We start from the raw sequence: 15609 nt of genomic DNA on the forward strand, positions 1-15609 counted from the left end.
CTGCTCTTGGTTTCCTAGGTGAAGCACATCTGTCTCTACATCAGTGTACTAGCACTTAACATTCATGGTTACTCAGCCCCACCATACCTTATTGGTGCAGTTATCCTAAAGTTGAAAGCATTAAAAGAAGAGGAAGAAAGAACACAAGATGAGTGTCTGAACAAGACAGACTAGACCATTCAAATTGTTACGCTGGAGGATATACATTGAATATTGCTTTTCTGAGGAACCAAATAAATGAGAATTGAATCTCCCAGAAAACATTTAAATTAATTAGAAAGCACTTAAGTCCAGACAGACTGTCCCAAAGGTTAAATCTTGTGTAACTTTAGTGCACAGCAGCAGTTTTTCCAACATGCTGTTCCATTGCAACTGCAATGAAAGAAGTAAAAAGAAAACATTTTTATGCTATTCTGTGATTACCTGTTTAGATTATAGGATACTTTCCTGTAGTTTAGACATCAGGATAAAAATTTCAGTTTTTCAGTAGAATAACCCAAAGACCAAATGACTGCATACGACCCCTTATCATTCAAATCAAGAAAACTCAACAGGTTGTATAAAGTTGTTCTTTTAATTAAAAAAAAAAAATTTGCTTTAAAAAAATCAAAAAAAAAAAATCACAAAATTCAGTATGTAAACATGTACTCTGTTTGCTTTACTTCTTAAAAATTTTATGCAGAAGCCTACAAACATTTGTACTTCAAGTTTTCTTCCCGGCTAAGTAAATCAATGCTCCTGTCTTAATGTGAGCAAGTCCTGCACCAGAACCTACGAGATTAATAGATATTAACATCCTTGCATGTCACTATCAAAAAAAAAAAAAAAAAGCTCAGCTAGGCCAAATACTGAGATTAGCAAAGTAGATGTAAGGGCCTTGCTGGACTGTAAGGTCTCTTGCAGTTCCAGATTACCACCAAGAACTGGAAGGTTTGTAAAGACGACAACTTCCTCTAGATAGATGCAATACTGTACTTACCACCTCTGCCAAGGCTGAAATTACTTTGCCCAGCGTTGTGAGAGACTTGTTGATATTTGCTCCTTCCTGGAAAGACAATCATTTGATGTGGTGATTCACACTACTCATACAGGAACTCTGGTCCAGACTAAAAGGAGCTGGAGATCATGGCAGGTATCATTGTGAAAGCAGATTCCTAAGACTAGAAAGTCTTAGATTCACAATAAAATTAGTTTTACTGTGACCACACTGCCATGATTATCTGGAGCTTAACACTGATTTCTCACACAGGTACCTCCACTAATTTTATCATCTAAAGCTTGACCAAAACATGGGTTACCAGTGTAAAACAAGCTACCTCATGAAGAAATAACCCTTACACTCACCATATAAAAATCACACATACTAGTGAAGGCAAAATTAGATATTTTAAAGTATCAGAATTAAAACCGAACCCACAAGCATTTTCATGCAGTGTGTTACGTTTTTCTTTTAAGTATCCCAATACGACAATCGTCACACAACTGAATAAATAATCAGTCTCTGAAAAAGGGGGCCTCTTTGGTTCTTGACAGCATACCAAAGAGATCTCATTTTCACACAATAGCTAATGTGTTCAAGAACAAAAGGACTACTGTAACATACCCATTACACCAGCCATAGAAAGACTAAACAAAAAATCAAATTCTTACTATTCCACAGCATCATTGATCAACGGGGCTGAAGTTCTGGATATTTGATGGGACTGAATTTTTTATATTTTTATTTTAGTTATTTTCTTCTCTGTTCATTACTTAATAAGCAGAAGAACATCCTCAGACTGATAATACACCATTTCTCCTTCCTCCCCCATACAGCAGTGGCCCAAGGCAATCCCACTACCTTTAATCGAGTCCCTTTGGCACCAGTTGAGTCTGCTCTCTCACTCCCAGCTAGATCCACAAGGCTAATCTTGCTGACCTAAAGAGGGAACATAGCAATAGTCAGAACTAGTTCTGGTGGAATTAGAGCAAGAGAAAAATAATTCTGATGCCACATGATTCATGAAGTAGTCTACTGTCCAAAATCACTATAGCCTGCTATAGATTCTACAGCTGTACTGTTTTCATTGGCAATCAATTTCAGAGAAACAAAGTTGTTTCTGCATTAATATAAATACATTCTGTTTTAAAGTGCAGCTACACTCTGAAAAATAACTAAAAGAAAGAATATTGTTTAAGTATTTAAGGACTTCCAGAGCAAACTGAGTCAAAAGATAATTTAACTGCTAGTGCTGCAAATAACCTAGGATGAGAAAGAAAAAAGGCATGCTATGTTTTATCCATATTTGTATATGGTCAATCAGTAATAAAGAACTGGGACAATTGCAGAATAAAATGTAGGTCACCATCTCATAACCCTGAAGAGCCAAAACAATTCAGGAGAGAAAGCTTGGGTTTTATCAGCACCGGCAACAGACCTGACCCAAAATACACACTGGGAGCAGATATGTGAAGATGGTTCGTTTTTTTATATAGACACTTATGCATACAGAGCCTCTTTGCTCTTCCACTACCCAAACGAATGGCCAAACATCTCCACTCATACACAATGTACTTCCTTTTAACATGCAAATTCCACCGTTTTATTTTGCCTGAGTACCACTGCATCCCTACTAAAGCAGGCCTATGCCTGAAAGAGGCTGTAGAGGATAGTTAATGAAGCAGTAATTAGTTGGGCCCTGCCAAGCAGAAACACTGAAGCTTCTGTATACAAGCAGGAGGAAATTTTACTTCCCAGCTCATTCCATCTTTCCTCTTGCTTGGTCTACTTTCCTTCCCCCTCCCGACCCTGCCACCTCTATATCTTTGCCATTCCTGCTTTCCCCATCTCAGCCACTACTTCAAACACAGTTTAGGAACAGAGCCCAGCAAAAAAACAGTAATATAAGTGCTCTGACAGGGTTGATATATAAGCATATAAGCAAATTCTCCCCCACTGAGAGTACATCAGGATGAGAGAACTACTTCCACCCCCAGTAAAATGAGGTAATTGAAAGCAGAATTAAGGTGATGGTCAGTTTTCCTCACTCCTCTACCTTCTCTGTGCAAAGGTCAGTTTCTGTGTCATGTCTCTTCTGAGTAAAGACAATCGTAAACACAGCATGAGAGCGGCTACTTGTTTCATTCATGTTTGTAGCTGCCACGGTCCTAAAAAATAAAGTCAGACATTCATTTTTTTTAAATGATCAGTAGGCTCCATGCTGCAACTAGTTCTCAACAGTTTATACTGAGTACTATCAATCTACACAATTATCTGTGCTTCCCTAATGCTACACCCACTCCTCCCTCTGTACCAGCCTCCATCCAGTTACATCACCCTTCCTTTCTCCACAGCCTGCTATATGGATTAACCAACCAGAGTATGGCTGACAGGCCAACTTTCTTGTTTGGCACCTTTTGGGTGGCGAGAAGTAGATTTTATTTTAACTGATTTATCACTGTATTTTTGTATAAAGAGAAAGCTAGAATTAAAAGGCATGTTACCAGAAGGAACTGCAACTACTAGTGTATTTTACCAAAACTACTGCAAGCATAAGACATCAATAAAATGACTTGTGAAACCATTTCATAATACAAATTAGTGTTTACCTCTAAATTGCATTAATGCACAAAAGTTTATTTTCACACCAGGTTTAATTCTTTTAGCAATATTTAAAGCAAGTTCGAGCTCCACATATGACAAAAGCTAAAGGCGATTCCAAAACTGGCACTATATGTCATGGTTCCAGATGTGGAGCAAGAACCCTTCCTCCCCCCTCCCCCAACTGGTACTGAGTGCACATCTACATCATAACCAACCTGGCTTTGTTCCCAGCATCCATGAGGTCTGCAATGTCTGTATAAGACGTGACTGCTAACTTGGACAGGTCCTCCACATAGGGTCCGAGCAGAGGGTGCTCTCGCACTCGCAAGTTCCCCTTGTTCTTCGGGTTCAATAAGTCTCTGACTCTCTCACAATAAATCTCCATGTAACTGACCTGTGAATAGATTTGCATGGATAATTTACAGGTCTTGAAGGCCTCATTTTCTGTTGAGAGAAGCTCTGCAGAATTTTAGAGCACCACCATTAGGAAGGAGTCCTTCATTTAAAAGGTGCATCCACAATTATGATATGTCACCGCTTGACAAACTCATGGGGAGAAGGTGAGAGCAAGCCCACATTAGGTCTATAATGTAAGCTTCACACTCTCTATCCACAGCAGTTTCTCTCCTCAACTTTTTCCTTTGACTTTCTTTCACACAACCACAACGAATCTGGTTGGTTCAAACTAATATCCGTGCTGCAAATCTTACTTTCCAGAAATTGTGCCACTTAATTAAAATCCACTACTTTTGTAGTTCCATGATGAAATGGAGAGTTAGTAAAATATCTTTGAGATAAAGCATAATATGGGGCTTAATGTTTAATCATGTTTGTTAACTGGAGGGGAGGGAAAGCAATTTGCTTTCAGGGAACCTTCCTTCTGGACCCAGAACAAAAGGTTTAAAGTAATATTCCTTTTCATTGAGGAGCCGCTTTTGGCTCTCTAGTATTTATAGCAACACACTCTGCAGGTCAGATAATCCCAAACCTCCAATGCAGCTAACAATGCAAACCATAATTACATGTCATACCTGCATACTAACTCCAGCACAATTACAAAGCTAAAATTCTTAAGGCATAAATTTTAATTGGCGTGTTTCTCAGGGCACCAAGCTTTTCCCATGTTAACAGATACTTAGTGACTTCAGCATCCAAGATATTAAATGAAACAGTAAATTATTCACTTTCATTCTGTGGGAAGAATTCAGCTGGAAGCAGCAGTTTTAGAAATACAAAAAGGAATCCAAAATATCTAAACCAGGACCAAAACAGAGACAAAAGAACTTAAAATATCAAGTGGTCACTGTTGCACAAGTAAAGATTTATTTTAACATTTACAGAATAATTTCTGCAACCCATTTCTAGCCTTTCCCCCACCCAGTTTGTCCCATGTCCACTCTCAGAGCCTTCCATCATAATAAAGATCATTTTTCTGGCTTCCTTGCACAGCTCTCTGGACTCATCATCCACTCTTGCATCAAATAGCGAAAACAGTTTGAAAGTATGTTGCTCTTTCCTTTCACAAGTATTAAGCACGTTGTCCCAGTGACAGTCCCACCTTCCGATTAAACTCAAGTTCCAAAATGACCCAATGCTTTAAAACCTATTAAACTGACCAACTTTCTTGACTGTAAATCAGTAACCTTTTCACAGCTCTAGAGTTCACTAAAAACTAATAATTGGAATCATCTGCTTACTTAAAATAAATGGATACAAAACCAAGATAATTAAGTTGTATTTGATTTCTTTATTTCAGTGCTTCAGCACATTATTCTGGTTTATGTTAACTGGTCCATTAAAATCAGTGCAAATATTTTCCCTTTTAGAGTTTTTACATTTTTCCCAATTGCATACTCTGACCCCAAATGCGAAAGATAGGTTGAAAAAGTTACTAAAAAGGATTTCAGGAAGCTATATGAAAAGATGAGACCTGAAGAAGAGCACTGTATGAGCTCAAAAGCTTGTCTTTCTTAGCAACAGAAGTTGGTCCCAAAAAAAAAAAAAAAAAAAAATTACCCTAGCCCACCTTGCTTCTGAAAAGAAGAGGGCATTCTAAACATTCTGGACCAAGTCAGATGAAGATAGTCACCTCAAAGTTAATGCCTTCAACCAAATTCCTTGTGCAAACAGGTTCTAAATTATTTTTATGGAGTAACAATCTGTAACTGACTTTTTTGAACTGAAAATCTTAAAATGGGGTCTGCTCTGAAAACTAACTTAAAATGGATTTGAGTTCCACAAATGTTCTCAATGACTAGCTGTTAAATTTGTTTAGTTTACACATGTAAAAGATCATTTTACTAAATGCCCTGCAATTTCACTCTAGGAGCTAAGACTCAAACTGCACTCTGATTTACCCCATCACCTGTCTGAAAAGATTCTGCAGTCAGAACTTGGTTACAAAAAACTTGTGTGACCCAGAAAAGAATCCAGCTGATTATCTCTTAACTGTGCTGACTTCGGGACTAACAGGAATACACTTATTTGTCTGGAAAGTGAGCAATTATATCTAAACACACAGAGCAGATCTGCCAACTAAAGTGCTGTTTTTACAGTCCACATTTTAATCCTTTGCCAACTACGAACATACAGATCTTCCTGCACATTCACTTGGCTAGTAGCCTGGAAATTGCCTTTGTTCTAGGACTTAACACAGAGGGCTAGTTTGGTCAGTTGGGGCCCAGTCTATAACATTATCTTCCTGTCATTTTTCCCCCTAGTATATATTCTGCATCCATTTATGCAAGAGAATGGCACCCCCCAGTAGCAGGCTAACAAAAGATTCCTGTGTAAGATTGCAACATCAGATATTCTAAACTAGGCCTACATTTAATAAGAACTGATTAAGAGAACACACTGAATAGGTTTCCCAACCAACAGTGGTAAAATGTTTGCAAATTCATTAAGGTTTTTCAGGCCTAGAATCCAAGAAAGCGGCTATAAGGCTAGCTTTTAGAATTCACACCTTTTACTCACCACTCAGAGTTCAGGGAAGGTGCATTAACATTCATACAGACTAGTTTACCTTAGAAAGGCTTTGTTCATACATTTGTGTCAGGTGAGAAAGGGGAAGACTTGAGTGTTCATCAACATATAAAGCAGAAAACAATACCAACAATGTAGCAGCTTCTTCAGATCAGCAGCATCATACCCACTAACAGGAACGTGCCTCAGTCCACCAGTGTACTCACCTCCACAGAATAGGATATCTCCTCATTACTGTTGTCATTGATTTGCTCAAACAGCTCTTCACACAGCTAGAGAGAGATTAAGCCTGAGTCAGACATGAGTGAGCAATGACAAGTATCAGACTGACTCAATCTGTTCTCCTTTTATCCTTCCCATCTACAAAAGTCACTTTAATGACAACCACCAAACAGTGTCCAGTAAATATGCAGTTAAACTCCATCCACAATCACTAGTATTCAATCGTTTTATTTTTCTCTCATCAACTATGCCTCAGTTCAACATTAATCTGCAATACAAAAACAGAGTTACTTAACATAAGAAATAAAAAGACAAGGTTGGTAAGACAAGAGGTAATATCGTCTAGTAGTCTATTGGACCAACTTCTGTTGGTGAAAAACGAACTTTTGAGCTTACACAGAGCTTTTCTTTGGGTCTAGGAAAGGTGTTCTGTGTCAGAACTAAATAAAAGATGGACCATATAAGTAGTTAACATGTGGCAAGAGATCTTTCAAGGTGAAGTGGGCATTTAACATCTCCACAGTTGTAGGACAAAGAGATAAACAGTTACAGATTGTTGCCATGAACCTCAAATCCAGTGTCTGTATTAAGGTTTCAGAGTAGCAGCCGTGTTAGTCTGTATTTGCAAAAAGAAAAGGAGTACTTGTGGCACGTTAGAGACTAGCCTATGCTCAAATAAATTTGTTAGTCTCTAAGGTGCCACAAGTACTCCTTTTCTTTTTTTCTGTATTAAGTTCATGGTTTTCGGTATCTAGCAAAGTAATGAATTTAAATTCCCAGGATCATCTTTTGAATGTATTGTGCAGGGTTCCTTTGAGGATGTGGTTTTAGAAGTCAGATACGGAATGTTTCTTTTGCAAAAAATGTTATAGCAGTGGCTCATGTCACTTTGAGTTGGTGTGTCCTGGTCTTTGGGGAGTTTGATTCATAGAATACCAAGGTTGGAAGGGACCTCAGGAGGTCATCTAGTCCAACCCCCTGCTCAAAGCAGGACCAACCCCCAGTTTTTGCCCCGATCCCTAAATGGCCCCCTCAAGGATTGAACTCACAACCTTGGGTTTAGCAGGTCAATGCTCAAAACCACCGAGCTATCCCTCCCCCACCATTCTATGAGCTTGGTGAGGTGGGGGGGGGTTCTGAGGGCCAGAAGAAGGGGGTTCAGGAAAAATTGGATGTGATCTCTGTTGAGCACGAGTTATAACTGTTTAATGATGCCCCATAAGGGTTCCATTATGGGGTGGTAGATGACAACTAGGGGCCATCCCCCCCTCCCCCACTGAAGCAGGTTCTCTCCTGTAACTGCAAAGGTATTAACTGCCCACTTCACCTTGAACGGGTCTTTTGCAACACGTGTTAACTCTAACTGTTCCGCTTTGTATTTAGCGGTGACACTGAGAACCTTTCCCAGACTGAAGAAAAAGCTCTGTAATTCATCTTTTTCCTATCAACAGAAGTTGGTCCAATAGTATTACCTCACCCACCTTGTCTCTCCAATATCTTAGGATCAACACAGCTACAGCACCACAATACAAAAATGACAGTCTAACAATTGAAATAAGAAAAACAGATTATAAATTCCAGAGAATGAGATGATTAAAAATATTAAATCCTCTCCCATCTGGCTATATATGGTTATTTTTAGGAGAATAATCCTCAGAGTCCATTGGTTTGACAAAGTTCAAGGAATCAGATTTGAGGCAACTAGTAGATGCTTAAAATCAGCTAGTAACTTCATATGAAGGATGCTGAAGCTACCTAGACAGACTCTATAGGAGAGATTCTGCTGTGTTTGAGGCCTGTATTTTGCTTACTTAAAATTAAGATAACAAATGAAGCTACCAATAGTGGAGCAGCATATGTTATAGCTGGAAATGCATTAGAAGAATTGGGATTGCATGGGGGGAAAGCATGGGTATGAAAAAAGGATAGAGGATAGAATTAGGCCTCACGAGCAACAGTACCTAAACAAGCCATTGCACACAAGATATGCAACCGTGTGGACAGAGTGCCAGGAGCACACACTCTGAACAGTTAAGTCAGTGCATGGTTTTAAGATATGACTATTTTAGACCTCCACATAGATGTGTCAGAGGTTGGTTGGTAGGGGAATCCAGTGAACATGAGAAAGTGGAAGACCACAGACTACATTTGTGCATGGAGGACAATTTTGCCTCCCCGAGTATTTTTTTGGGCAGGGAAGGCAGAGAAACCAGTGAGTATATTTCATACAGAAATAATGGCTTTCCCTTCTATGTAGTTAACTGGTTTTTTTCTTCTGTGGTATAATCTCTCAACAAGATGCAACTGGAGGGAGGGGAGGAGAGGGTCCTAAGAACCTAAAGTAGATAACAGGAGAAATATTCTGGTTAGCTCGTTTTTAACAAGGCCTTTGATTTGTATAACCTTAGGGAGCTAGAAAGATGAATGTAGCATCGCCAAATTTACAGTGGAAACAGCAAATGAAGAAACATCAAGTTGCTGTATAAAGGCTTTGGACCCATTTCAGGTGTTATGCTCAAAAAGGTGTTAGATGTATGAACAACATTCCTTATTAACTATGCTCTGAACACATCTATGAGTAACCGTCTCCCAAGCATGTGGTTGACATTTATATCTAACCTATGTGCCACTGCTAGTGGCAACAGAACACTTATTATGCATTTGACTGCAGAGGTTTGAGCCATTAGCAGAGAGCAATGCTTTCCATTGTCTATTTCATACCTGGGGCATAGAGCCAGTAACTCCTGCTGCTGATCCTATAGCAGAACGATGACAGACTAGTCAGCAAATTTATTTATTGAGGCTGAAACCCAATCTCCACTTTAATGGGAAAACTCCTTCCAAAACATGCACACAACATATCAGTAATGCCAGGACAACATGAGAGTGGGGCTGAGGTATGGCAAAAGCACCATGCAACCAACAGCTACATCATCTTGAACATTAGACACACCTGGTACAGCCTTAATGAAATATTATCAGCCATGAATTTCCCAGAGCATTCTTTCAGGCTCTTTATGTTGTCATGGACTAAAACTTGTCTCAAAATAAATGCTTTCTTGGGGATAGGGTTAATTTAGTGCGTTTATACAAATCAGTATCTCAACATTCCTACCTATTTTCTCACTTAGTAATCTATATGTAAATATAGACACACACATACACACACCGCTAAGACAGCGAGACATTCGTTTCCCAGGGTGGAAAGACAAGACAGATTCTCCAGACCCCTCTCTCTATTGAGCGTTCTATCAATGACACCACCTCTTGGACTCTTACTGAATAAGTATTCTTGTACTGTCCTGTCAACAATCAGAGCAAAAGCCAGAAAACTCAGTGGAATCAGACATTTATATTACTTTACTGAGTTATTTTTGTTTTAGGAAGAATTACAAAGGGCAGATAGTGCACTAAGTATTTTGTTCTTGGTTTTAAATTCTGTAGAACTATTCTCTTTGGAATAATTTCTCTACTATATGTATTTTCCACTACATGCATCCGATGAAGTGAGCTGCAGCTCACCAAAGCTTATGCTCAAATAAATTTGTTAGTCTAAGGTGCCACAAGTACTCCTTTTCTTTCTACTTCTCCTAAATCTGAGTCACTCATTCTTACAGTTCTTTTTAATTGCCTGTGGTAGAGGTTAAACATGACAGAAACATGTATATCCTCTGAACAATCTACACTCAAGATATAAGCTCCATTTATTCTACAAAAACAGCTAAGTTTAAAACAGTTGAGATGTATGTTTGCAACCAAGCTGTGCTGTATCTTGTTTGTTTCTTGCAAGTATGGACAGAAAACATGATTTTAGAGTCATGTTAGACAGCAGTGGTAGCCTATGTCAAGTCTGACTGAACCAGATCCAAGGTCTTTCCCTCCTGAAAAGTAAGATTTGGTTATTTGTGAATCATTACTGCAAGCTAACAAATCATACACTAGCAAATATTTAAATATGTTTTGTGAAGTAAATACCCAGCCTGGGCTTTGTTACCTGTGGGATGATGCCTGCCTGGCTTTCCTCCTGTTTACCCATCATGGTGTAGGATTTCCCAGCTCCAGTCTGCCCATAAGCGAAGATACACACATTGTAGCCCTCAAAGGCATGTAACAGCATCTCCTTCCCAATATCATTGTACACACGGTTCTGAGATGCAAAGCAGGGATCTTCAGGCTGTAAAGATGAAAAGAGAATAAATACTGCCCTCTACTCACACCCCAGAGGTCTAAATTCAGAAAGGTATTAAGAGTTGTTCCACACTTAAAGAAACCTTGTGGATCAACCCACAGTGGAAGGTAATGTTGGTGCTTCTCTTACAGACCGGTTTTCTCAAGACAGTACCAGTTGAAGAGGAACGAAAACAACTATTTTAGGCAATGTCAATCTGCTGGTGGGGAAGCAATCTATTACCATTGCTGATACTGCTGAAGAAGTTCTGTGCAAAATCCCACAGACAGTATTTTGAGTGTCTAGGAAGGCAGAACAAGCACAGAGTTAAAAAGAGGATCAAAGTTAACAAAGAAGAGATGGGGCAGAAAATCTCAGATGGGTTAAGGCTGGACAGGGACCTGGGGGGGGGGGAGACAGCATGGGGGGGGGGAGAGAGTGAAAATTGTATTTGAGTTCCAGTTACCACTCTCAACAAGCCATGAAAACGAATTAACCTGTTTTGCATCTGTCAGATTCCATTTTCTAAATCCCAATCTAGATTTATAATTACAGTACAATTTAACAAAATTTGTATTAATGACTACAAACCCACTGTGAATGGATATACTTTTCCAAGTTAGCAAGTAGGTGAACAAAGCAAGAATCAGGACAATGTATCAAAAAGATTTTGGCAACGATAGTTTAGTATTGATAACACTTAACTGATGTATATTTTGCCTCTCTAGGCATTTGTATTGTGCTTATCTAAAATTCAGCATGATGTAAAACAATGAAGCCCTACTAACACAAGAACTTACTACAGCCTCATCTATTACTAAAGTTTTGCAGAGAAGGGAGACCACTGTTTATGTATGCACAAATTAGCAAATTTTTAAACTATTTTAAAGGATCTTAGAATTCCTAAAATATAAGTGTGTGGCATTAATGTACTTGGGAGGGAAAATATCAAGAGCTCTGCTTGAGAGTCAAGTGGAAGCATGAACAATCTTGTTCCTGTTAAATCAATGTGAGAAGTTTGATTTTCATTTATTTTACTGAATGACAGAAAGCAAATATAGCCTCAAAATCCTTATGCTGAATATGGAGATCCCTGTCATGACCACTAAAAATAATCAAGACTTCTTTCAATCTAAGGCCTCTTTCACAGCACCAGCTGATAGAGCATTTTCCAGTCCAAGAAATAGTAGAGCAGATCAATTCCAAAGTTATTTGCTCTGCCAGCTCCTCTATGGAAAACAACATTGAGGGGATTTTTAATAATTTGACTAAACTGGAAACCAGAGACACACTGTGGAAAAGTACAGCACTTGGACAATAGGATTAAATTATCTGAAACCATGATGCTGAACAAAGAGGGGTTATGACAAAACTAGCAGAGGGCAGTATGGTTACAGACCATCAAATCAAGATCCCAAAATAAAGCAATTGTTCCCCCTCTCAGGCCTGTTTTCTTCTCTGGGAAGTACGATGCCAAAAGGCCTGAATCCAAGGGTAAAAGATTTGACTTTGAAAAAAAACTACTACACTCCTACAACAGGAAGCCATCAAAAAGCCCTAGAGAGGAAGCACCATCATAACTGTCTGATCAGAAGGATCAAGGTAGAGTTTTGCTTGCTGAATGTACTACAAAAAGGGCAATTTACATGGGGTCAAACTGGTGTATTACCCAGATCGGAGTGCAACCTCAGAGGCTATCCTAAGACTTTTTCTAAACAAAGAACTGAATCCTCCATTTTGTACCTGGTGAAGTTCTGCCACTTTCAGTGAGAAATCATTCTATTTTGGGATCAGACATTGGCATCCAACTACTTCACTCTACCCAAGATGATGCTCAAAGCAAGGTCTAGGACACAAAAAGTCAACTAACAGAATTCACTGTGTATATTAACATCCCCTTTTGTTGACATGCTCCCCTTCTCCCTTGGCTAGCTGGAGAAGCCCTTGTTCAATTATTTGGCAACTGTTTTCTTTATGCAACATATTATACATTACAAGTGAGACTAAGTGTTTTCTGCTGCATCAATTAGAAAAGATTACATTGATGGTGTAAAATCAGAACACTTTTTGTAGGAATATACTTTTAGTGATTACTCAAATATTCTCTCTCCCCTCATAGCAGTGGGCACTGACAGCATTTGTTTTCATTTTTTTTTTTTGAAGAATGGTCATGATGTAATAGTGCTGGCTGATTTTAATGTTAGACTGAAACTTTTATAATAGTAAGTTCTTCCTGAAGATGTGCATGACCTAAAATGACAGCAAAAGCTGTGGATATAAAAAGTGATGTTTTCATCTATTAGGGTTTAGTCTATATAGTGCTCATGGTGTTTTTGCTTCTCTGCTTGATCTATGTAATATAATTGTATGGTTTCTTCACAACTGCTTTATTCAATAAAGAGATTTCATTAAAAGCTCTGTGGATATATAAAGTTTAAGCTTTGGTCAAGAACACATTATCTGAGGGTGTCAACCAGTGCAGAAAATGTCAAATTCCTTTCCCATCAGCCAGACTAAATACTGATGTTTAGCTGATGGGGGGGGGGGGGGGAAATCATCTCCTTCACCTTTCAAGAAAACAGGGGAGGGGACCTAATGCAGAACTGTAGAGCTCTGCTATAAAACAATCACTGGAAGTCAACAAGACTTCAGATCTTGCTCTCTGGAGAGGTGGGGCAGAATGCTTAGAGGACAAAAATGTATTGCTTTTACAATTATAGGAAATGTGGATCACTACTCTGCCTTTTCCTGGTAAGCCAGTGGAATCCAGCTCACTTCCCCCCCCCCCCCCCCAGTCTTCACTTTTTCCAGCATAAATTAGAACTGAAAAGTTACTTTTGTGGCTCAAATTCCACTCTGCAGCTGCTTGAACACACACATTTTTCTACATCTTCCCCCTCCTTCAAACACATACCCAGACTATGTTCTCAGACCCCCAGACCTTACTCGTTCGCATTCCCAGGATGGAAAAAAAGCTAGAAGATAGAAACAGAGCTCTGAACTTTTATCACTCAAAAGTACAATAAAGTCATAGTAGGAGCAGCTGGTTGAAGTGGGGTGTCGGGAGACAATCCAGGCCAGTCTGACGGGTAAACAGTGATTTTTGCTACAGTGCATTCAGAAACTTACTGAGGTGTGAGACCAGTAGGAGTAGTCAAAGCTGAAGGACTTTGGTGCTTCCTTGGGGTTCTTTGGGTTGATAATACCTAGAAGAAATAAAAATCATATTCAGCTATCCAAAACATTTAGGGACATAAAATGAAAACCAAGAGAGTCAGATCATGAGTTGCAGCAAGAAACGTTATGAAACTTGACCCTCAGACCCAGTCAATATGGATGTCTCTGCACAGCCAGAGTGCTCATAAATTACACTGAAGGACATAAGATCAGGATGGGTGTTCATATCACAACCTCACAACAAACAATACATCTGTAGGGGCTCTGTGAAGCAGGTCACGAAAAGGCAGATCAGTCATAAGGGAACACACCTACTAAACAAAGTTCATAATAAGCAGCGATGGAGGAGACTTAAGTGGAGGGAGGGGTGCAAGGAGGAATATTAAAGGAAGAGCCAAAACCCACAAAAGCTCAAGGCACTTCAATAATGAAAAGCTCAAGAGCCCCGGGATTTCACAGCAGGATGACTGAAGCTTATTTGGAAATTCACGTTACAGTATAAGGATAAAAGCCCTTGGCCTACGGATTTTTTTTTTCAGAGGCTCAGGATTCTATACGACATCGTGGGAGGCAATGAAAGGAGGTGGAGGAGGATCTACAAACATTTCAGGGATTACACTGATATGACATATTACAACATTCTTCTACAAATAAAATGTGCAGAGCCCACATGGAGATTTTAATAGGACTGACGTTAAATGAACTACGCCAAACTATTTGTAAACCTTGCCTTCTGCATATGGCTATTCAATCCCATAGAAACCCAAATCAAACCTTGCTTTTATTCCCAGATCACAGCAACAAGGCAACATTTTACCCTTTGAAACCATCAATATAATTTACTTTTTAAGGTGACCCCATTCCTGGTTTGATTTGTGTAAACTATGTCAGCAGACAATAAAAGAATATCACATCTATAATTTGTTACAGCCTTCTGGGAGGACCTCTCTACAAGTTTAAACCCCAAACAGTCTTAACAGAGCTAGTCTCCTTACTACAATCTCACTAAGGTACTGAAAGTAAGAACTTAAGATATGGGTGGCCAAACTTACTGGCCTTCTAAGCCACATACAACAATCTTCAGAAGTTCAAGAGCTGAGGCACACCTGTCGGGGGCCGGGATTTGGGGCTTCAGCCCCGCTCCTGCTGACGCCCTAAGCCCTGGCAGGTGCGCCCCGTGGGACTGAAGACCCCATGGCCCTCCTCCCTGCTTGGCAGACGCTACTACCCCGCCACCTTGCTGCAAGACAGAGTCCCAAGCTCTTCTCTTCCCCCTCCCCCTCAATCTGATAGGTAGAGAATGGTGGGGCCAGGGGACTCTGCCAGCTGCAATTTAATGGTAAAAGAGCCATATGTGGCTCGCAAGTCACAGCGTGGCCTCCCCAGATTTAAGATATGCCAAAAGATCAAACCATTAGTTCATCTAATATGGACTCTTGCAGTGATGTGCCAATATTTTAAAAATGGACTTTTA

At 39.5% G+C, this 15609-nt stretch overlaps 1 protein-coding gene across 19 annotated transcripts in view; it reads right to left on the bottom strand.

The window, feature by feature from the left end:
* Positions 1–15609, bottom strand: part of KIF1B (kinesin family member 1B) — a 147387-nt gene that overhangs the window by 95356 nt on the left and 36422 nt on the right. For 12 of the 19 annotated variants that reach the window (XM_038376611.2, XM_043499967.1, XM_043499964.1 and 9 more), the window contains exons 3-10: positions 14088–14164; positions 10785–10964; positions 6775–6840; positions 3799–3977; positions 3036–3147; positions 1841–1918; positions 980–1045; positions 88–105 (exon numbers count right to left, since the gene is read on the bottom strand). In XM_038376611.2, the coding sequence (XP_038232539.1) occupies positions 88–105; positions 980–1045; positions 1841–1918; positions 3036–3147; positions 3799–3977; positions 6775–6840; positions 10785–10964; positions 14088–14164 (776 nt within the window). The remainder of the gene's footprint in view (positions 1–87; positions 106–979; positions 1046–1840; positions 1919–3035; positions 3148–3798; positions 3978–6774; positions 6841–10784; positions 10965–14087; positions 14165–15609) is intronic. The other 7 variants (XM_038376612.2, XM_038376609.2, XM_043499963.1 and 4 more) reach the window with 1 other exon arrangement.

This window comes from Dermochelys coriacea, chromosome 18 (genome assembly GCF_009764565.3).
Source record: "Dermochelys coriacea isolate rDerCor1 chromosome 18, rDerCor1.pri.v4, whole genome shotgun sequence".
In the NCBI taxonomy this organism is placed as follows: Eukaryota; Metazoa; Chordata; order Testudines; family Dermochelyidae; genus Dermochelys; species Dermochelys coriacea.